This window comes from Hippopotamus amphibius, chromosome 12 (genome assembly GCF_030028045.1).
Source record: "Hippopotamus amphibius kiboko isolate mHipAmp2 chromosome 12, mHipAmp2.hap2, whole genome shotgun sequence".
Lineage (NCBI taxonomy): Eukaryota > Metazoa > Chordata > Mammalia > Artiodactyla > Hippopotamidae > Hippopotamus > Hippopotamus amphibius.
The window spans coordinates 34,177,727-34,201,109 of NC_080197.1; the positions used below are offsets into that span (position 1 = coordinate 34,177,727).

A 23,383-nucleotide genomic window follows, 5' to 3' on the forward strand; every position below is an offset into this window, starting at 1 on the left:
CCAAGATGGATCCTGACGTGAAGGCGTCTTGGAGAAGCGAGAGTCACCATGGCCTGGAGTTTCCCCTGACTTTTGACCCCCAAGGAGCCTTTCTGCGCGTGTGTAGTGTCTCCCTTGCCCCCAGGAGCAAAGGGAGTGGCGATTCCTTGATCCTTTCCTCAAACCAGGTTTTGCCCTTCTTTGTTCCTGCCATGGCTGTAACCTTAGGGCACGCGCAAGAGACAGAGTCTCCTGTTTACCGAGGAGGCTGCCATCGCTTCCGTCTTGGAGAGCAAACCGGAGGCTAATTGTAGATGCCCGACCTGGAGCCCATCTATCTCCTGCCTCCCCCCCAGCTCTCATTTCCCTCTGACTGAGATCACGTGCAGAGGTGCTCGCCTCTGGCCACACCCCCGCACTTAGGCCGGGCCACAAGCACCTTCGGGCTGAAGGTGCAGGTGCTCAGGCTGGAGGAGGTCGGAAGTCCTGGGCTGACACTGCTGGCGGACACAACAGGCCCTGACAGCCTCTACTGCGCGGATAGAGGAACCCACACCTGGGCTGACCTCCATCCCACAGTGGCCCCAGACAAGCCGTGTGCCTACGGGGAAGGCTGGACAGGAGGAGACGCAGCTGAGTAAGAATAATGTGAAAGACAGCTGAACACCCCACCCTCACCTGCCACTTTGCATGCCTAAGAGGGTTTTTGTAAACAATGGGGAATTAGAAAATAAAATCAGCTTGCAGGATTTCAGATGGGAATGGATGCCTCCTTGCCTGAGTTTTTTTCCTTTTTTAATTCCCACAAAAACCTCAAGCAGTTAATAATGTATGAAAATTAGGTACCATGTGTGTATTTTGCTTTGTAATGTTTTTACGAAGCAGCCAGTTGATTTAAAAATAACACAACACGACCATTGACATAATGGCAGATGCTCCGATGTGTATGGAAACATCCTCTTTGAATGATCTGTCAGATTTTCCATTATACAAGGACATTTTTAAAAAGGAAGCTTTCAGAATTATCACATAATATGAAATTATATTGTTACAATTTGATAAAACAGATTGCCCAAATACAAATTCCAGTTGCTTTTTAAAAAATGGCTTAGTCAACTAGAGCTAATCTGTGGAAGGAGGTTTCTATAGATTGTTTAAAATTCCACCGTAGCTTCACACTTCTGTCTTCTCCGAGTTTTGCCTCATCTGCTGATTGGAATTTGCCTTCTCTGTTTTCCCCTTGCCACCCTCTGCCCTCTGGCCAGTAGGCAGCAGAAAGAAACAGGGAGGAGCAAAAGACGGTGGACCCAGGGGTTTCCAGTAGCTCAGGAGACGTCCCGCCTCCGTGGGCCCCATGGGCTGGCACATGGGTGTCGGGCTGGGGTGGAGGTGCCCTTTCCTGGGGCTCCAGTGCTGCTCTCCATCGTTCCCTGAAGGGTCCATCCCTGAAGGGTTCCGCGCCCATCGTGGAGAGCTGTGAGTGCTCTGGTTGCTGTGCCAGGCCCCGTGGGCTTTGCTGCATCTCTGGGCAGGGCCGGCAGGTTGCCTCCCGTGTGCGGTCGGGCGGGGCACGCGTGATCCCGCCTGGCCCCAGGAGGCTCACCTCAGTGGAGTATTGCTCTGCTCCACAGCGCATCTTACTTACTCCTCGGATGTGTTAGTTATTCAGCAAACCAGTTACCTGGTGTCAGTAAGTTCTATGGATCTGCAGGGCGAGAGAATGGTCAACAGGCCAGTGTCAGTGACTCGGCACAGTCAGGGTGTCTTTTTCTGGCGGTAGGAGTTGGTGGACGCAGGAAAGACGCGAGCCTCGTGGAGTGCAGGTTCTAGCGCTGTTGAAAAGGGTTCACGGGCTGGAGGGCTTGGGGCATTTTGTCCTTTGGCTCTCATCCTTCCAAGGGGATGTGCCAGCCGTGCCCTTCCTCTGCAGCTTCCTGCGGTCGCCCGCTCGTGCCTCCTGGCAGTGCCCGCAGAGCCGTCATACCTTGTGGTGTTTTAAAACATAATTGCAGAGGGGACATTTGATCTTTACGACTTGCAACCATAAGACTTTCTTGGAATCTTTGCAAGGGGTTGGTTGGAACAGAACGTTTCCATCTACACCACGGTCTATGAAAATCCTAGTAACTGACTTCATGGGGCTTGAGCTTTTCTTTTGTTATTTTCTTCACTCCCTAATTAGATTTTTCTCTATGCGGGACAGAACAGTCTGGCGGGAAATAACCAGCACTAAAAGAGCTCACAGGCAGGGCTGTACCTGGCATCACCCTAGCAAGATCAGAGCCGGGCTGGCTGCCCCGCACCTGGGGCTAACCTCAGAAGCCCCTGTCCAGGTGAGCTTTGTCTCCAAAGGAGCCAGGTCTACTGGAGGCTGGGCCGGAAGTCCGGAGGCCTGGGGCTCCTCCCGGCCTGGCTGCTGCCTGGCCGTGGCCTTGAGCTTGCTCTCTCAACTGATTCCACCTCCGCTGCGCTCAAAAGCAATCTGGGAGTAAGAATACCTGCTCTTGACGTCTCGGAATGCTCAGCAGATTGGTCATCACAATCTAAGGGGGCATTTATTTTCCTAGTGTGAAGGCAGACTTTAAAGGGATGAAATTAAAATTTCAGGTTATGTTCATGGGCCCTTCGAGGAAGGAGTTGCTCCTCTTAGTCAACCACAGTCTAAAAAAGAAGAGAAAGACCTGAAATGGTTTTTGTGGGATTTATGTGAACGTACAAAAGCATCTACAAGAAGCTGTAATTTTTCACATCATTTCCCCAAATCATGTTGGAAGCAAGTGTGAGACATCGTCTTGCTCAGAGAGTGACCCTTCCGTCAGGGGTTCCTTGGCACCTGTTTTGCTCGGAAAGGACTTGCAAAGGTATGGTTTTTCTCAAATCCTTCCAAAACCGCTTCTAGTGCCTGTCGGTTGGGTGGTTGAAATGTTCCCGAGAGAAGCAGGTGGGTGGTGGCAGCAGCAGACCCAGATCTCGTTGCCAGCCCCTTTGAACCCGTCCAGCCTGGGTTCCCAGCTGCAGGGCCGAGCCCTCGGCGGAGCTTCTGAACGCGTGGCGTCTCCGGGAGGCCCAGAGTCTGCGCAGCGCACAGAGTGCGTCCTGGAGCTGCTAGGGTCCACGGCGACCTGGAGGTGCTCCTTCATCCCATGTTCTGTGTCATCGTCCACTGGATCGTCCCCAGGATGAAGGGATCTGCCTTTAGAGATGCTTCAGCAGCTCTCTTCTGTGTGAAAGACCAGGGCAGGTAGGAGGAAGTCACACGTCGCAGAGCCCGTCCTCCGGGGCCCAGGGCCGGCAGCATGGCACTGGAAGCACAGAGGGCAGACGGCCGGCCCAGGGGTCTCCGCTTCTCCCTGTCCGGTGGTCTGCTGTCCGCCCCCTGCCCCAGGAGGTGTCCCTCCCTGGAAGCCCCCACGTGGGTGCCCTGCTGTCTGGGTCGCACGCGTTTCCTTCTCTTGTGCTGCTGAAGAGCATCAGTCACTCCGCCGACAGGGGCAGACGCCTGAGCCTCCCGTCCCCCCGAGGCCGTGACCGTGTCACTCCTCGTCCACCCGTCACCCTCGTCCCCAGGCTTGTTCGTCCAGTGCCTCGTGCGCACCGCGGACTGCCCGCCGCAGGGCTGTCTTCGTCCGTGGGGACTCGGAGCTCCCCCGCACCCGGCCCCCCAGCCAGCCGGTGTCTGGTCGGCGCCCCAGTGCCGGGGGATGGCTAACCCCAGCCGCGCGCTGACCCTCACCGCTCCCGGCCGGGACATTCCCGTCACCGCGGGTGCCGCACCCGGGCCACGACCCGCCTCCCTCTCCCGGCTTCTCCTGGGGGCCCCGACCTCACTTGGCCTCTCGCTCCTCAGCCTCTTCCTCCGCAGCCCTTGCTGTTCCAGTTCAGTCGCCTCCACCAGTCGCCCTGTGCCCCGGGAGGCCTGCACCGCCTGCACCCCCCGCCCCACCCCACTCCCCCCAGTGCGCCTGGCGGTGAAGAGGGAACAGAGGCCGGTGCGGGTCCCGGCGTACACACCTTCTCCCCTGCCTGCAGGGACTGCTGCCCCACCGTCAGCCCTGCTTCCATCAGCCCTCCCTGACCTGCCCCCCGCCCCCCAGCAGCCTCCCACGCACTGGCCACCCTGGTTCCCAGCTGCGATGCTCTCATGCTCACTGCTTTCCTGGGCTGCCCCGTATCAGTGGACGGACCGGGCTGGACTGATCTCCCTCATCCCGGCCCTCCTCTCCTGCTGCCGCTGGCGGGCCTTGTAGGGCCTTTCCTGAGGTCAGGACCAGGGGCCCTGGAGAGCCCCCTCCGGGCCCTCACTGCTTTGGGGGCTTCCCCACCCTGCTTCCTCCTCCAGCCGCGTTTCCCGCTCTCTCGCCTTAGGTCTTAGCCTTCGAATTCTTCAGCCACAGGGTGGAAACACACAGTCTCTGAGGCCCTGCAGCGGCTTGTTGCTGAACCGGCACGGAGCAGGCTCCGGGTTAGGGCCGGTTTCCCTTTAATTTGGCAAAGGGCGATGGCCCTGAGGTCCCTGCGTGTCCCTGCTGTGAGGACGAGTGCAGAGGAGGGTGGCAGTGTGGCCTGCTGTGTGCTTCAGGCAGGGTGCTGGGCGCCAGCGCCCTTGGCTTCTCCACTTCACACCAGGGTGGCAGTAGTGCCCTCCGTGCATGCCGAGGGCTGGGCGCAGGGCCTGGCTCGTGAGTGGGGGTCGCCCGTTATTTCTGTGGTGGACAGTCGGCCCCAGGATGCCAGGGCTCTGCTCGGTTCTCCTCTGTGTCCGTGGTGTCTAGGACAGGGCAGGATGTGTAGCCGGTGCTCAATAAATACCTCATAGATCAAGCGAGAGAGACTGTGTCATTCCTTGGAAAGAACACGGAGTTTGGTGTCTGAGAGGCCTGGGTTTTTGTCCCGTCTCCACCACGTGCACCCTGCAGGTGATGCCCTGAGTAAGTCCCCACCCGTCTGAAGGCCTGTTTCTCCTTTACTTTGACAGTGTGGGATGAGATGCTTTGCTTTCAGCTGCACGTGCTCCAAGCCTGCCTGAGTGTGGCTGAAACAGTGAGGAGCTTGACGACCCCTCCAAGAGGACGGCTGATTCCTCCAGCTCGGCCCCGCCCCTCCCCAGAGGCTTCTGTGTACCCCCGGGAGCCCCCTCCTTGTGCTGAGAGCTGCCACCGCTCCGGATCTCCTTGTCCTCCCCCGGGTCTCCGTGCACCAGTGTTTATTTGGGAGCGAAACCTTTCTCTGAAGCCCCCTGGCACTCCCGCAGATCCTGGTGGCTGACTGCTGTCCCCTGCCCATGTGACAGCAGGCTCAGTGCCACTTCTGAGTAGAAGGCTGCTTGTGCCAGCAGGAGGGAGGAGGGAGCTGGAGGATGACTGTAGTGCAGGCCGCCGATGGTGGCTTCTCCTGCGACGCTGGTGAGAATACAGCTGTTACTGGTTGTTCAGAGCAATCAGAATGAGGTTGGGCGGAGGTGCAAAGCAGGGTACCTATCAGCGGGGCTGTATCTACACCATTAACTTTTTTTTTTAATTTTTAAAAAATTTTATGTATTTATTTATTGGCTGTGTTGGGTCTTCATTGTTGCACACTGGCTTTCTTTAGTTGCAGAGAGTGGGGGCTACTCTTCATTGCGGTGCACAGGCTTCTTATTGCGGTGGCTTCTCTTGTTGCAGAGCATAGGCTCTAGGTGCTCAGGCTTCAGTAGTTGTGGCATGTGGGCTCAATAGTTGTGGCTCATGGGCTCTAGAGCACAGGCTCAGTAGTTGTGGCACATGGGCTTAGTTGCTCTGTGGCGTGTGGGATCTTCCCGGACCAGGGATTGAACCCATGTCCCCTGTATTGGCAGGTGGATTCTTAACCACTGTGCCACCAGGGAAGCGCCCCATTGACTTTGTCCAGATGCTTGTTTAAAAAGAAAATGTGAATGTCCTGGTAGGGCACTGACGGGGCTTGTCCTCTGCAGTGTGGCCACAGCCTCCACTGCCCTAATGTCTTACAGTTACTGCACTCATGTTGCTTCTGCCTAGTCCCTCAGGGCATTATTACATTTGCAGGCCCTGTGATGGAGCATTGTGACATTCGTGTTCAACCGGGTTGTTTGTACATTAGGCAGTCAGACCATGGTCATCGTAATTAAAAAGAAAGTTCTTTATTTTCTCAGTGGATTTAGGCATGAGGCAGGGAGGTTTGGATCTAGATACTCCAGTCCCCCTCCCCTCCTCTGCCTCGCCCTTCAGAGATCCACCATGAGAGGTGCGGGCTGGCCTTGAGACTGTTACCTGGCCCCTGGTGGTGCCTTGTGCCTGGAGCTGCCTTTGGAAGGTTTGGGTTTCTCTTTAAGGCTTTAGAGCCTGGATGGTTTGGACACTGTTTCCTTTGCAATATGGACATCTGCAAGATGATTGAAAAATAAGCAAACAAACAAAAAAACAAAAGTCCTCCATTTTGGTGTTGTAGGTCCCATGTTCACAAGCCTGTAGTGGTTTGTATTTTCCTTGACATGCGTGTGCTAGTTACCTTGAAAGCCATGGGCATGCTGCAGGAGTCCATATGCAGCACCAATTCCTTTTCTTCTTCTTTCTTTCTCATTTGTTTCCTAAAAAGACAAAAAGCAAAAAAAACCCCAACTGCTTTCTTGCCTCGAGATGTAAATTCCACATTTTAGCTGCACTGGATTCCAAGTTTTCCGAGAAAAGGCTTAAATTTATTAGGTTAGTTCACAGTGTTCTCGTAGAGAACTTTTACTCTGAGCCATGGCACCATGCGTGGTTGGGTTGTTTTAAGATAAATAATGAAGAAGAATCAGCATTACATCGTTTACAGAAACTCGGGCTGTGCCTGTCACTTTGGTAATTGTCGCACGTGATTCACAAGCTTGGTCCAGGGTGGGAGGGTTGGAGCTGGGCTGGGAGGTCATGCTGAGGTTTCCGCCTTTTCGCTTGGCAGGCGTTGATGATGCCTCTGGATCCGTGCGGAGTCAGATGGGTGCTGTGGGGACCTGAGCAGCCTCCAGGAAGTCTGCTTCCATTGGGAATTATTCCCTGTCACCCTGCCAGGATCTGGCCTCTCCGCAGCGCTAAGGAGTAGAAAGCGAATAACAGCTTGGCTCACAAACAAGCCTTCGCGTGAGCTGGAACCGCGCAGTGTGGGAGCCTTGGTTTGGTTGTGTCACTGGCGATTGTCACATTTTTTAATGTTTACCTCTAAAGAGTAGGAACAGAACTGAGAGGGCCTCTTTTGGAAATAAAAATCATGCTTTCTCAGGGTCTAACTTGGAACGTGCTCACGGTTATATACGTGTGTATGTGGAAGTATCCTTCCGCCTACGGATACATACACCTATAACACACATGTGTAAGCACACATACAGACACTGATGTGAGTGTACACCGCTGACAGCAGAGGGCGATTATCACAGTTCACTGCCAAACGCTGATTCCCAGATGTTTGGATTTCATGAACGAGGGACACAAAAAATTAGAAAGGGAGTCCAGCATGGATTGCCAACTTCATGTTTTCTAAGATCATTAAAAATTTTTTTTGGCGATGGATGCTAACTAGACTTACTGTGGTGATCATTTTGCAATATATGTAAATATGGAATCGTTATATTGTGTACCTGAAACTATTGTAATAATGTTATATGTCAATTATCACAGTAAAATTTTTTTAGTTGTAAAATGCACATGACATAAAATTTACCATCCTACCCATTTTTAATTGTGCAGTTCAGTACGGTTAAGTGCATTCACTTGTGCATCCAAGATCATTTTGCAAGATAAAAAGAGCAAGACAGAAGGGTCCCCATTTACTGTCCTAATCATGTCATAGAAGAAAGAGCATTTTAACACCAAAAGGGAAACAAGAAAGGAAGGCTGGCATCTTGATGAAGGAAATTCCTCCCACATTTGTGGTCGAATAGCACAGAGAAAAGTAATTGTTCATGGAAATAATAGTGCACAGGAAAATATAACCAGGAGCGCTGTGTAGCCATTATGCAGATTTAAAAAATGCTAACCTTTTCATTTCACAGTGTATACAAGTGTCGAATCATTACATCATAGACCTGAAACTAATATAATGTTGTCTGTCCATTTTATCTCAATTTAAAAAATGCTCACCTTTTGTCATGTTTGCTTGAGGTCATCCTACTCATCGTTCCTGTACCTGAGCTGTTTGTTACCAGGTCGTGGCGAGAAGAGCTCTGCTTTGCCACTAAGCGTACAGTTCAGTGGTCATACTTTTCCACAACAAGACTTTGCTGATGAAAGAAGTTGTGTCCTGGCACGAGTCTTACCGTTGGTGGTCCGAGGGCCAGTAGCAAGCAGCTCACGTCCAGCAGCGGTCAGCGGCTCAGCCTAGAGCTGGTTGGTTTTCATAGAAGCCAAAGCTGGCAGTTACAGTCAGAGCCCCTGTATATTCATCCGACTCCATCCCATTCTCTTCTCTTTCTTCCCAAAGTTAACAGAACTTGGTTGGTAAGCCCCCAGGCCATCCTATACCTGCCCATTAGCAACACGTACCACTTTGTGAAAATGGGCTCCTACTGTTATGGCCTCTTAAGCTGACATTGGTTTGTATATCGAGGGCTTAGAGACGTATCCGTTTCGACACGTCCATCTGCTCTGGAGTATCGCTCTGTGTGACTGCCACATCCTAGTCATCTGCCCTCCTCTCAGTTTGGGTTGTTTCCAGGTCCTCACTAAACACAAGCAGCACCGCAGTGCACATTCCTGCACACACGAGAGGGGATTTATCCAGGGGAGCTCTCTGGGAAGAGTCGCTGGGTCAGAGGGGAAGTGAAGGCTTCATTCACAAAACTGAATTAGCTTGTTAGCCAAGCCAGTTGTTTGCTACAGCTGTTCAGGCACCTGGCGTGGGGGGGAGGTGGGAGGAAAGATAATATCATAAGTCAGCCATTAATAAACTTGGTTTTCTGGACCAAACTGAGAGCTGCTGATTGTTGACCTATCTACAGGTTTAGCTCAGAGTCTGAGAATAATAAAATGACGGTCTGGGAGGTTGGTTACAGTGACTTTGTGTCTTTGGACATGGGGCAGAGACCAGTGGGGAGCAGCCGGCCACTCACTGTTTCCCACTTTCCATGTGGACAGGAAGATGTTTGCAGACTCGGCCTGGGAGACCTGTGAGCCTGGGCTTTGCCATGTTTCGGGCTTTGTTACAGATGGCTCTTCTGCTCCAGGAAAATCCCATGGCCACGGCTTGGCCCGTCTCCTCAGATGAGTTTCTTGGCAGGTCTTTCTGGGGCGGCCAAGCCATTGCTTAGAGTGCCAGCGGATCTGTCTTTCCAGCTTCTGATCTGTGGACTCTGAACAAGCTGGGGAGACACCCAGGGCAGAATTGGCCCCGGGTGGCCTGGGGGGCGTGTGCCCTATGGCAGTGTCCCTGTGTAGCCATCACGCAGCCCACTGGGATCACCCGGGGTTTGGGCTGTGGACAAGTCAGGCTTCAGTCTCAGGGAAAACCGAGAGCCAAGGTGATGTCTAACGTGCCTGATGTACTTTACTCACAGCCTTCTCTTACCTTCAGCAAGTAGTGGAGTGTTTTGATCACTGTTTAGAAAACACTGAGTGGAAAGACAGCTTGGTGAGAAAAAGCTATAGAGACATCAAAGAAAAAAAATAACAGACGAAAGACCTTTTCATTTACAGGCTCTGCTCAGCCTGTCAAAGAAGCCTGTGAGTGAACCCTCCCCAAACACCCTGAGACAGGCCGAGCTGTGGGGGAGCATCTGACGGACATCACACGTCTGACGCATCTGTGTTGAGGATGCCGTGTCTGCATTGGGGATGCCGTGTCTGACGGGCGGATACTTGGTGTGGGATCTGCCATGTCAGAGCCACCACGATGCCGCATGTTATCAGACAGAAAGCGTTTTCAGTTGTTGCTGCCTGTGAAGTAATTGGTGTTTGGATACATAGGCACGAGTTTACATTTGTAAAATAATTCTTTTTCTTTTCTTTTTATTTTTTTATAACCAGCTGTCAAAGCTTGAAAAGCAACAGCAGAGGAAAGAAAAAACCAGAGCCAAAGGGCCTTCGGAGTCAAGCAAGGAAAGAAGTGCCCCTCGCAAGGAAGACCGCAGCGCCAGCAGCGGGGCCGAGGGGGACGTGTCCTCGGAGCGGGAGCCGTAGGGGGCCGGGCGCAGGTAGGGCCCCCGCCTCGGGGCTGCGTCGGCGCCTCGCGAGGAGGCACCAGCCAGGGATAGGGGACAGGGTGGCCTGAGGCAGAGTTTGTTTCATGGACGTTCCTCATGGCTGCCTGAGATCTGCTGCCTCCAGGACGGAGAGAAGAGTTGAGATGCGTCCGCGTCAGGCGACCGCTGCGGCTCTTAGTGTTTCTAGAGTGTTCTGGACGCGAGTTCCCGCCTCCGTGCAGCTGCTCTCAGCAGCTGCAAGGAGGCCGCCCCTCACAACCTGCCGGCCTTCACGTGGCCCTGCGTGGCGCTGCCGGTTTACTTTCCCAGGATGGGGTTTTCTTCTTGACACGCCCAGGCGTGCATCAGGGCTCCCTGCTGCTCTGGGTGCACCTCCCCGCTTGGAGGTCACAGGCCCCGGGACCCTGTCCCAGCCGCCTGATGGCCCTCGGCTCAAGTTCATCCCCTGTGAACACGTCACTTGCCAGTGTTCACGGGGCAGGGAGCAGCGTGGGAACCGTCCCGCCAGAGCGCGGGGCAGTGTGCCCGGGCCGGGTGGGTGGGGACGTGGCTGAGGCTGTAGGCAACCAGGGGGCAGGGCTGGGGACTGGAAGCAGAGACTGGGTGACAGGGACCCAGGGCGGGGAGCGGCCCAGCCGAGAGGAGAGCAGGCGCGTGTCGTGGGTTCGAGGGACACGGGGCCGTTGTTGGGAGCTTGTCTGAAGGCAGGGGCTGGGGAGCTGCCGGGCCATACAGAGTCCCGTGTGCAACTTGCAGAAATTGGATTTTGTCCTGGGGTCATGGGCAAACTTTGAAAGCTGTCAAGTGCACAAGTGACACAGTCAGGTCGCGAGTTTAGAAAGGTGACCCCAGCGGCTGTGGGGAGCAGGCCGGAGGTGACAGGCCAGTGACAGGGCAGTCACAGAAACCAAGGGAGCTGGGCTGGGTGTGCAGTCTGGAGCCCTTGGCTTGTGGGCTGTGGTTCATCCTGGAGATGCCACATGGCGCGAGAGAAAACTCGTGAGATGGCATCTGCCTTCTGAAGGGGTGGGGCTAGGAGCCTCCTGCGGAATGTCCCCAGGATGCCCGCTGCTGGTGCTGAGAGAGATCACCAAGCCCACAGTGAACTGGAAGCGATGGACCAGCTGCAGACGTGAGCAGAGCAGACGGGCAGGATGGAGATCTCTGAAAGGAGCGGTTGCCACGTCCTGGTTTTGGGGGGGTGGGGGGGGAGTCGTCAGTCCTGTAGAGTCCTGTCGATTTTCCCCAGTCACCACGCTCTGTCCCAGTGTAACTCCGGGAGGTGGCAGCCGTGCTCACGGGTCTGGGCTCACGCGTGTCGCACCCTCACGTGAGCGTGACGCCGGAGTCACAGGGGAGCCCTTCACGCTCAGCCTTGTTTGTCGCCCCAGCTTGTTCACAAGCCCCACCTTGTTCTGGAACACGATGCTCTGGCCTAGAGCCGTCGGTTTTTATTCATGAACTGAAATGAAGCAGTGGGTATGAGTTAGGGAGAGTCTTCTGAATGTGGAATTTAGTGTATAAATAGTGCTAACTATTCATGAACACACAGTAGCCTTTTGTGTGGCATGTATGTCATGTAAAACTCCCACCCCGCCCCCTCCAGGATGAGGAGGGTTTGCTTCTCATTGATGTGGTCAGTTTCGGCATCAGAAACACCACCAGTGCTTCTGATTACAGTCCGTCCAGAAATCCGAAATCCAGGGGTGAAACGGGCCACACAAAGACGGTGCTCAGGGCGGCTCTTTAAGTTAGTTTTCTAATGATGCTAATTAAGGGGTCCAGCAGTGACGCAGAACCTCATCGGGTTCTTGTTTTCCTCCTGCCAGCCTCTGTGTGACAGTGAGGAAGTTACGTAATTTCTGCTTCCTCAGTTTTTCTTCTGTGACCCTAGTGAGTGAGGCTCATCCCTTCAGCGATGCGGGGAAAGGCAGGCGGATATGAGCCACCATGCCCGGCGGATGGGGCAGGAGGGATGCGTGGAGGGAGATTGCTGTGTGGGTCCCACGCGGCCACCAGGAGGCAGAGGAACTGAGGGACCATCTCACTGGCCCTGGGAGGGTGCGGAGACGCTGCATTGGGTCCACTGGGCTGACCGTGGGTCTCGCTGGGAGTGGAGAGGTGAGCTCCAGAGGCTGTGAGTGGGCAGCTTCGTCCAGGAGGCCACGGGGCTCGTGGCCTCAGCCCTTCTAAAGAGCACTGATGGGCCCTGCAGGTCTCAGCCCTGACCTCTGTCTGGCCCCTGGGTGAGAACTGAGGGGTCTGTGGTGCTGGAGGAACCCGAGGTGTGGCCGGGTCAGCCGGGGGTCCCTCAGTGCCGTGTGCAGGGCAGGGCCCAGGTGCTGGCACCGCGCTGAGACTGACTCACTGTCCCTCGGGGTCCCCAGCTGCTGCCCAGCGGGGTGGAGGCTCGTGAGGCAGTGTGGACGGGCCTGTGACAATGCAGAGTTACGTTTGCTTTGCACATTTATAGGTAGCACCACCTGGGTTTTGGACCAGGAGCATGAAGAAAATCATTCCTTTACTGACAGGTTAAGGTAGGGGTCTAGGTGCAGTTACTCACGCCAGAGACGGTGGTGGCAGAGGCCTGGTGGCTGGAGCAGGCGTGGATGGAAGGGGGGTCCTGTGAGACACCCGCAGCCAGGCGAGGACTGGGGAGTGCTGGGGGTTCAGCCGCGCTCCCAGATTTGCAGACCCTGTAGGGGTTGGACTAAGCGCCAGCTGGTGCTCCGCTGACACACTGGGGCTTTGCTGCCCACGGACTTTCGTTGCCCCTCCTGCTGGAATTTGTCATCCCAGTCGACCCTCAGAACCACCACCCAGTATTCAGATGTCTGAGAGAGCTGAGCCAGGTGGGGCCAGATAGAAGGTGACCTTGGCATTTGCCCTGTTCCACAGAAAAACAGCACCCCCACCCCCAATGAGGGGCGCTGCAGGTTTCATTTGCTGCAGGTTTCATTTACTTCTCTCTAAAAACAGAGCTCTGGGGAGCCTCACAGGCCCGAAGGGGAGTAGCTCTGAGTTTCCGAGGCGTGAGAGAGAAAGAAAAGGGGAGAGAAAATGGAACGAGAAGCTGCGTGATCTTGGGCGTATGTTTCTTTGAAAGTGAGCCCAAACCTCCTTGGTTCAGAGGACCTTCTGTGGGTGCCGCCATCTCTGTCACATGGCAGACGTTTCGTATTTTACTGCTCCTTTGTCCTCTGCTTGTTCCTTCAGGCTCCTCACCTTGCTGGGAGGATTCAAGGTTTTCTCTGAGGCCACAGCTCAGTGTTCCCCCCATTTCTGGCCCACAGCTAAAGGCACAAGGGCTACTTCTCACAGAAAGAGTGTGGTTTCTGCCTTTGATCGCAGGCTGCAGTGTCCCCTCATTTGAGTATTGACTTAACTGCCATCATGAGGGTGTGCACGAGAGAGGCATGGTCCCAACCAGGATGCCATGTTTCTGTCCTCAGATGTCGCCCTTGAAACCAAGCAAGAAAGGTGTTTTGGAAGCTGCCGTCTGTTTGCTTTTCCAACTTGACCGTTGTCTGCATCGTGAGACGCATCCTGGCTGAGCACTTTTCTTCCTAATAAGCTAGAGCAGGGGTGTGTGTGTGTGTGTGTTCTGTTAAAAGGCTGTTCTATAACTTTTCATTGTTTTTTCCCTGTAGAAAGTGGAATCTTTTATTCCCAGAGCTTCACTTTGCTTCCCTGTGTCAGCAATCATACCACTTTTCCAGTCCCTGTGCATTTCATGGTATAAAACATGCTGTGCCTCTGAGGTAGTGTTTTTATTTATTTTTTAACTTTAAACAACCTTTTTTCACTGGTTGCCCTAGAGTTTGCAGTGTACATTTGTAACTAATCTGAGCCCGGCTGACTCACCTGTCCAGGGACCTCATGGCAGCGTCTCCCAGTCCCCCCATCGTGTTCCTTGCGACGCTGTGTCCCTCACATCACTTTTGTGTACTCCACAACCCAGCGCACTGTTACCGTTATCATTTTATAAGCAGTTTTAAACTGAATTTAGATGAATTAAAAATAAGAAAAAGAACAGATCTCATCTTACCTTAATTTCATCTCTGGTGCTCTTCCTTTCGTTATGTGAATCCAAGTTTCTGACCCATATTGCATTCCTTCTGCCTGGAGAGCTTCTTTGATCATTTCTTGTGGATCAAAGAGAGTCTTTATTGCTCCTTCACTTTTGAAGGATAGTTTTGCTGGCATAGAATTCCAGATTGGTGGTTTTTTCGGTTGAATACTTTACATACCTTATTCCTCTCCCTTCTTGCTGGCATAGTTTCTTCTGAGACATCCTCTGTAGCTCGCAGCTTTGTTCTGCTGTAGGAAACTTGGGTTCACAGCCATGTGCCCCACCCCCCACTCCACCCGCAGCTTCTTGCAAGATTTTTCTCTCTGGTTTTTTTTTGCCGTTTGCATAGGATTTGCTGGCATGAGGTTGCTGGTTGGTATTCTCTGACCCTCCTGGATCTGAGATTTGGTGTCTCCTGTCATTAAGTCTGGGGCCATTCTTGGCCCTGTTACTTCTCTGTTCTCCCTGCCTTCTCCCTCTGGTGTGTGTCTGTTACCTCTTTTGCAGTTGCCCCACAGTTATTGGATGGTCTATCCCCCCCACCCCCATTCCTTCCTCTCTTTGCAGTTCAGTTTGGGAAGATTGTAGTGACGTGTCTTCCACCCCACTGACTCCTGCCTTGGCTGATGAGCCCGTGGAAAGCACTCTGCGTGTCCTTTTGATTCTTTCTGGAGCGTCTGTCTCTCCGCCCACATCACCATCTGTTCTCACACACTGTCTGCTTTGCCAGTAGAGCCCTTAGCATATTAATCATAGTTATTTTTCCTTGTCTGATAGTTCCAGCATCTGTGTTAAATATCTGTCGCATTCTGATGATTGCTTTGGGTTTTCTGAGCTTCTGGAATCTATAAATGTATGTCTTTCAATACATTTGGGCAATTTTGAAGCAGTATTTCTTCCAACAGTATTTTTTTTTGCCCTGTTTTCCCTCATCTTACTGGGAGGAGGTTACTGTTCCCAAACCATAAGTGTTGTTCTGGCCTTTGTTATACAGGATATTGGTCTCCTTCCTCACTGGTACGGAGCAGGCATATTATGTCACTTTACTGGCAGGGGGGTTAGGTTCACTTCATGCCCAGGCTAGCACCTCAGTTGCCTTATTTATTAGGAATAAATTGGCAAGAATCTGGCCATAATAATCTATTCTGTTTATCGCTCAAGGGCAGAGCTAAGCTTGCTGATAACCTAGAGTGCGCCAATACAGTAGCCACTCCCCGTATGTGGATATTTAAATGTAAATTAATTAAAATTAAATGAAGTTAAATTTCCTTAGCCACAGTAGCCACCTTTCAAGTGCTCAGCAGCCACATACGGCTGGTGGCTGCCACGCTGCACAGGGCTGATAGAGGACAGTCAATCACCGCAGAAAGTTCGTTTGGGCGGCACCAGCCTAGAGGGATCAAAGTGAGATTTGAGACTGTTATCGAAACCACTCTAACTTCGGTAAGATGGACACGGTTAAATATATACAAACATACGTTAGAAATACATGGGGTAGCATTTAAGCCCCAAAACAAAAACTAACTGCTGTCAGAGTTTGTCCCTTCCACGATCAGGTGACATCAGTTGGGTTTTTTTTTTTTTTTTTCTGCTTTCCTGTCTCAGTTAGAAACAGCATCACTGTCCTCATTTTCTCACCGCCAGGTCAGGGCCCGTGTGCAGCACTCGTGCGCAGGAAGAGTCTGTGCTCTGACAATGCCGCTGAGGCCTCACTGGGGCCCCTAACATGCTGGAAAGGCCACGTGAATCCTTCATTGATAACATCGACCTCCCAGCAATTTGTGTTTTTCCATGGAATGGGCTGCCTTTTCTGTGTAAATGAATTCACATTAGATTCCTAGCTGTGACCAGAAATAAATAAGTAAATAAAACTGGGTACTTTCGACCGTGGTTTGGAGAGGCAGTCTGTGGTGTGTGTGTGTGTCCTGACTCTAGCACTCACGTCTTGCGATTGCTCGAATGGCCTGAAGCCAGAAATAGATCAGCTGAAAGTCAGCATCTTTGAGAGACTCAGGGTTTAAACAGGCTGTGGAGGTACCCCCTCCCTTCTGATCCTGGACTATTCCCCACTGCCCACAGTGGTTAAAGGCAGTGAAAGAGCACCAGCCCAGCAGCTTCTTTCCTAAGGCCATGAAATGGTGGTGCCAGGCTATTAGATACTTCTTAATGCTTTTATAACATTTTCTCTAAGCAGATGATTCTATGTCTCTCTAATTTTACAAAGTTAATGTGATGTGCTTTTATCATAAAACAGAATATCATGGACATTTTCTAGATCATTTATTCTATAGTAAACCTTACCGCTTCCATCTGCACAACAAACATTTGAAGCATAAATTTACTACCACAATTCATTAAAACATGTAGAATATTTAATTGGCAGAAATGTAAAAGAATAATGTCTTCAAGCAGGATCCCACAGCTGATTTTAAGTTCAAAACAAAGGTTTTAATCAGTGCCAAGAAGATAGAGCTCCCCAAAGGTGGAATGTGGAAACTTGTTTCAGGATCCAGTTACTAGTATTGCAGGTGAGGAAAGAGGTATTAAAAGGCCCCAGGTTCTTAAGTTTGGGTTAACATCTTGATTAAAATATAGGAGCAAGTGGGCTGCTTTTCTTGATTTTAAAATGGAAGTATTATGGTCTCTAGGAATGAAGTTGGGTATTCCCCTTGCGGTTTTTCAAATATCTCTTAGGAAAGAGTGGAGAACTGTGGCAGGTGGGTTTCAGAGCATGAGGGTAGGCCTAGGGGAAATTTTCATCCTTTGTGTGGGTCCCGATAGACCTGAAGAACACAGACAAGCTGCAGTTCCAACCAGCGTTTCCCATGTGGCCCTGTGAACCTTGGCGTCAAGCTGGGTTCAGGAATGAGAGGCTGATAATTTCATTGAGGCATCTGCTCATAACATGACCCTTTCTTAAGAATGTGACCTGTGTTGAGTTCATCTGGAAGCATGTTCACAGATGTGGCATCACCATGGGCAAACGACTGTAATCTTTGGCTTTTACTGAAGTTCATCCAATTAGAATTTAGATCAGAGGGAATAGAAACTGCTCTGTTAAGTCTGGGATTTAGTTAAACTTGGGTGACGAATGCCTGCCACACAGATCTTGGCACAACCAACAGGTTTTTGTTGTAGGCTCAGAATTGCAAAAGGAAACTCAAGACACTGGGCATTTTATACCGAAGAACCTACTTTCCTTTGAGCAGTATTAAAAACATCCCAAGAATAAGCATTTAGTTTGTACCCTGTCCCTGTGCTTTCTTTAGGCTCCCCACCCCTCTGCCTCCTTCATAGTTAAAAGGATGTGGAAATGAGTCTATTGTATTTTTTTCAAGAGAATTTGTTAATTTTATTCATATCCAATTTGTGGTCATAATGTTATGATATATCCTTTTTATTCTTTTAATATTTGTAAAATCTGTATTGTTTGTTGCCTCTTTGATTCCTGATATTCATAACTTGTTTCTTCTTTTTTTTCTTGGTAAGTCTGGCAAGACGTGTCAATTTTATTGATCTTTTCATTTATTTTCTCTTTTGTTTTTCTGTTTGAAATTTCATTGCTTCCTGCTTTTGTTATTCCCCTCTTCCTGTTTGTTTTGGGTTTACTTTGCTTTTATTCTTTTAATTCCTTAAGGTGGAAATTCAGATTATTGACTTGAAAGATTTCTTATTTTCTAAAGTATGCATGTAATGCTGTGAATTTTCCTCTAAGCACTGCGGTAGATGAATGTCATAAATTTTGATTGTTGTATTTTCATTTTCATTCACTTTAAAATATTTTCTAATTTGCCATATGACTTCTCTTAGAAGTGTGTTGTTTAATTCCCAGATAATTTGGTTGGTGTCTTTTTGAGCACTAAGGGTGAAGTTTCTAATAAATTGGCGTCTCTTTGGTGAGACGGTATTTGGATTTATACATGAGAACATGGCAGATTTTTCACAGTAAAGTGAAACACTCTCATTCTTTTGTCAGTGTGTGAACTTGAAAGGATATCTGCAGCTATTTTGTTATGCTTGGTCATGTATTTTAATATGATGTGAAGGCAAATTTTGCGACCCTTCTGAGTAATGTGTCTTATCTTTGTTCTTTTTAGTGCATTATCATTGGGCAGAACTGGATGCTGAAAAATTCATGAAAGATGCTAGGCACCTACACTGCTTTAAGGATTTGGAACTGAATCCTGAAAAGGAAGATGGAAATAAGAAACTGGGAACCTGAATAGCCCTGCAAAAACAAAAACAAAACAAACCCACCAAAGGAGTGGTACCGTTTTCTGTTGCTGCTGTGGTTTAGTAGAGGAGGGGATGCTGCCAGTATGGGGAAGGCACCCCATGTCCAGGGCAGCAAGGGATACACCCAAGCATCCCCCTCAGAAAGGCCGTGTGGGTTCCTCTGAAGTCTCGGCTTGCTCTTGGAACAGGCTGGCCCAACATCATTTGTCATCGAGTCCTCCTTTCACACTGTGGTGTATTTCTGTGTGTCCATGACGGGTCCCAAATGCATTCATGCTGTCCGTGTTTTTCCCAACACTGGCTAAGTCAGGGCTCCTGTTAGGGTTTAAAGAGAACAGTCATCAGTGATAATGTGTTACGTGAGACCTTTGCATCTTGTAAATTTTCTCTTTTTTTCTAAACAGAAATAAATTCCAAAGCTCAACAAACCACTTTATTCTTAAACAAACCCTGCTATGTTTCTTTTTAAGGATTTTGTCTGTAGAAATACAGTGTGTCTGACCCTTCTCTGTATAAACACCTCTTTTCAAATAACTCTTTTGCAAGAGGCCTCCCCTGAGTGGTGCACACAGGCCCCCAGTTCTATGGTGAGAGCCTGTCTGTGGTGATGCCCTTTTCCTTGGACATGAGACGGCGGGAATGGGGAGCATACTTGGGAAGGGAATCCTGTTTCAGAAAGGCAGACGACTGACGCCATGTGTGTGGGGCTCCACATCTGGTTTATCCACCTTTGGGACGTGGGGGAGGGGGCCTCACCATGTTGGACCACACAGATGCCCTTTTTACAGGAGCTGCACAGTTGTCCGTGTATCCCAGTCCCCGTAGTAACATGAAGAAAGAACCACATCTGGCGAAGAATTTTTCAGTTAATGTGATCTAGTGGTACAACGATAGTAATCGTTTTTAGACATTATATTATGTCAATAGTAACATATATATACAATACATAATATACGTTTATATACCATATCTATAATATACTAATGCTTATATAGTTATCCTCTCTTGAGATATTTCTTGCCTGACTATAGAAGAGATGTCCTTATTTGGCATTTTGGTAATGCTGACACTTTTTTTAAAGCCTACAGCACCCGGTATTCCCAGGTGGTCTCCCATCCAAGTACTAACCAGGCCCAACCCTGCTTAGCTTCCGAGACCAGACAAGGTGGGGTGCGTTCAGGGTGGTATGGCCATAGACAGGTAATGCTGACACTTTATCTGTGACTTTATAATAACTTCTGAGTCTCTCTGCTCAGACCCAGTTGTCTGCTTCAGATAAGAACACAGCTAGAAAATATGAGGGGAAAAAAGCTCAAATCACATCTGCACTGAACATTCAAGTACTTAGAACATAGAGTTGGAAAGGGGTTTGCCGAATTGCTTTATTCTGACCCAATGCAGATGGTCCAGTAGAATCCACGATGGTGTAAACCTCTCGATGTGAAATTACACCATCCTGGATGCAGAGCCTGCTCGGCTCCTGCAGCTCACATACTCAGGTCCAGGAAGCTCTCTGGTCTCTGTCGTCTAAGTCAGCTTTTACAGAGTGAATTCAGATTCACACTAAAGTTACTTGAATCTCCAGTGTTGTAAACCCGGCTGTAGGGTGGTGGGCTTGCTGAACAGATATGTCAGATGTTTTCGTGCCACAGGATTTGGTCACCAGCAGCTCATGCTCCATGAGCAGCTGCAGCCTGTCCATGAGGTGATGGGCAAGGAGGCAGCACAGACAGAACCCACGTGCTCCACATGTGGACGGGGTGAAATACGAGCCTTGTCGCTCACAACCTGGTTCTGGATCCCACTTCAAAGGGACTCAGACACATCAGAGTGTGAGCTGCAGCTTGTCGTCAACTTGCTGAAGGGTCCGAAACCATAAAGGGAGACGGGGTGAAACCAAAACTCTGAAGATGTGAAGGACGTGGAGGAGACGCGGGGTCAGAAACAAAACTGGGAGCAATGGGTATAAATGTCACTAACACAGATGCTGGCTTGATAAATGAAACAACAAAATTCAACAGAGGGTGGCAATGTTGAGAGCGGTGGAGCAAAAGTTCTGAGCCTGCTTATCTGTGGGGGGAGCTTTTATTTATTTTCTTCACAGTTGCGGAACCCCCTGCAAACACCGAAGTTTGCAGGTGCTCAAGTCCCTTGCATAAAATGATGTGGGACAGTCAGCCCTCTGCACGCGCAGTTTGGTGTCTGCAGATACGGAGGGCCGACCATATTTTTGGGGGGTGGAGTGGGGCGGGGAGGAGGGCATCGCACTGTGCGGCTTGCAGGATCTTAGTTCTCTGACCAGGGATTGAACCCAGGTCCTGGCAGTGAAAGCGCCGAGTCCTGACTCCTGGACAGCCAGGGACGTCTCCAGACTGTGTTTTAAAGATCTTCCCTCCCTCAACAGTGTGCAGGGAAGATGGTAGATGTCAGAAAATGTCTGCTGCTTTACAGCATTGAATGGAAGGAAACTTTTTCATCATCCTGAAGGTCACTTTCAACTCCTGGCCACAGAGAAGCAGCGGTGTACACACTAAAGACTGTCTGCAGAGGGTCAGATTGAACCACAAAGCAAGGTTATGAAGGAAAAAACAAAAGCTTAGGAAGAAACCCCACGACACCCACAGCTGCATCAAAGAGGATGTTAATTTCTTTCATCCCCCAGCCCCCTTTACTCTCCTTCTGAAGGTCATTTCCAATTCTTGCTGTGGGACAACTGGCTAAAATTAGGTTTTGGGTGCAGTTCTGTTTGCAGAGTGTAAAACTCCCAGTCTTCATGTCCCTCCCAACATCTCCAACTCCTCCTTTCTGCTTATTTATAAAGCTCGCTGTTTATTGTCCATAAAACATCGTCTGAATGAGGATGGGAGAGAATCGTACCATGTATGGGTTTCCTGAGAGGTCTCGGCAGACGTCAGGCCTGGGACTTTAAACAGAGCACTGCCCGACAACAGAGTTTAATCTTGTCTTTCGTGGTTTACTTTAGAGGAGACCGAGCTCTTCTGGCGACACAAAACACAGACTAAATGAGACGCCTTCCGGGGCTGGACACTCCACAGCATCGTCTCAGCTCAGTGGTCCTCGCGAAGGCATCTTCTCTGGCGGCGTCCTGAGTGGAGGTGGGCGCCGACCAGCCGAGAGAACAGAGAAACCGTGCCGAAAACATAGCGGTTCAGCAGTGCAGCCGGGACTCCACCCCAAGTATGTCGAGACCAGGACACCATTGCCCAGAGGCCTTGTCTCACCAGTGGGCAGAGCTGTACTCATTCTCAAGGCCACTGTCAAGGCCACATCGCTGTTGAGACCAGGATACCACTGCCCAGAGGTTGTTTCCGTATCTTGGCTGTTGTATATTCTTCTGCAGTGAACATCGTGGGTGCATACATCTTTTCTAATTAGAGTTTTTGTGTCCTTTGGCTAAATACCCAGAAATGGAATAGCTGCTTTATATGGTAGTTCTGTTCTTAATTTTTTGAGGAATCTCCATTCTGTTTTCCTTACTAGCTTCATCAATTTATGGCCTCACCAACTATAGAGTTCCCTTTTGCCTATATCTTCTCCAACAGTTATTTCTTATCTTTTCAATAATAGCCATTCTAACAAGTGTGAGGTGAAGGCTTGTAAGCTTTCACCAGAATCTTCCTGTTTTCCATGCCCCTCAGGCCCTGGTAACCATCATTCTACTTTGCATTTCTAGGAGTTTAACTTTTTTATTTTTTTTTTTCATTCCACATCTAAGATCCTACAGTGTTTGTCTTTCTCTCTCTGACTCATTTCACTCAGCATGATGTCTTCAGGTTTTATCCATGTTGCAGACGACAGGATGTCCTTCTTTCTCTCCTCTGAATAACATTTCTTTGTGTATTTTGACCACATCTTCTTTATCCATTTATGCATCGACAGACACTGATGTTGTTCCCGTATCTTTCTATTGTGAATAATGCTGCAGTGAATATGGGAGTGTTGGTATCTCTTTGAGATACTGATTTTGTTTCCTTCTGATATATTCCCAGAAGTGGGATTGCTGCATCATATGGTAGTTCTATTTTTAATTTTTTGAGGAACCACCGTACTGTTTTCCATAGTGGCTGCACCAATTTACATTCCCATCAACAGTGTACAAGGGTTCCCATTTCTACATACTTTCACAAACAATGTATGTCTCTTTTCTTTTTAAGAACAGCTCTCCTAACAGGGGTGAGGTGAGATCTCGGGGTTTTGATTTGCGTCTCCTTTAAGATTAGTGATGTTGGGCAGTTTTTCATGTACCTGTTGGTGATTTGTCTATCTTCTTTGGAAAAATGTCAGCTCAGGTCCTTTGCCCATTTTTAAATCAGGTTACTTATTTATTGTTTGCTATTGAGTTGTATATGTTCCTTACATATTTTGAATGTTAATTCCTTATCAGATATATGGTTTTCAAATATTTCCTTTCATCATATGGGTTTCCTTTTAATTTTGTTGACTATTTCCTTTGCTGTGCAGAAGCTTTCTAGTTTCAGTCCCTCCTGTTTGTTTGTTTTTGTTGCCTGTTCTTTTGGTGTCATAGCCAAGAAATCATTGCAAAGAACAATACTGTGGAGTTTCTTACCTATATTTTCTTCTAGAAATTTTATGTTATCAGCTATTATATTTAAATCTTTAATCCATTTTGAGTTAATTTTTGTGAGTGGTATAAAATAGGGGTCAAATTTCTTTTTTCTGCATGTGGTTATCCAGTTTTCCCAGCACCATTTGTTGAAGAAATTATCCTTCCCCCTTTGAGTACTCTTGGCTCCCATGTCAAATATTAGTTGAACATATTTTATAACCATAAACATAAATTAGGTTTATTTCTGGGCTCTCAATTCTCTTCCATTGGTCTATGTGTCTGTTTTTGTGCCAGTATCATGCCATTCTGCTTACTTTATAATATAGTTTGAAATCAGCAAATA

At 49.6% G+C, this 23,383-nt stretch overlaps 1 protein-coding gene and 1 non-coding gene across 2 annotated transcripts in view; one reads left to right on the top strand and one right to left on the bottom strand.

Annotated features, from left to right (window-relative positions):
• The window catches only part of DTD1 (D-aminoacyl-tRNA deacylase 1), a 118,107-nt gene extending 99,224 nt beyond the window's left edge, over positions 1 to 18,883 (top strand). The window contains exons 5-6 of the mRNA XM_057703282.1: positions 9,969 to 10,135; positions 18,314 to 18,883. Of these exons, the coding sequence (XP_057559265.1) occupies positions 9,969 to 10,121 (153 nt within the window). The 3' untranslated portion in view covers positions 10,122 to 10,135; positions 18,314 to 18,883. The remainder of the gene's footprint in view (positions 1 to 9,968; positions 10,136 to 18,313) is intronic.
• A 648-nt stretch (positions 18,884 to 19,531) lies between these two features.
• Positions 19,532 to 19,650, bottom strand: LOC130834188 (5S ribosomal RNA). Its single transcript, XR_009048582.1, has one exon. It is a non-coding gene; the product is annotated as a 5S ribosomal RNA (ribosomal RNA).
• Between the last annotated feature and the right edge of the window lie 3,733 nt (positions 19,651 to 23,383).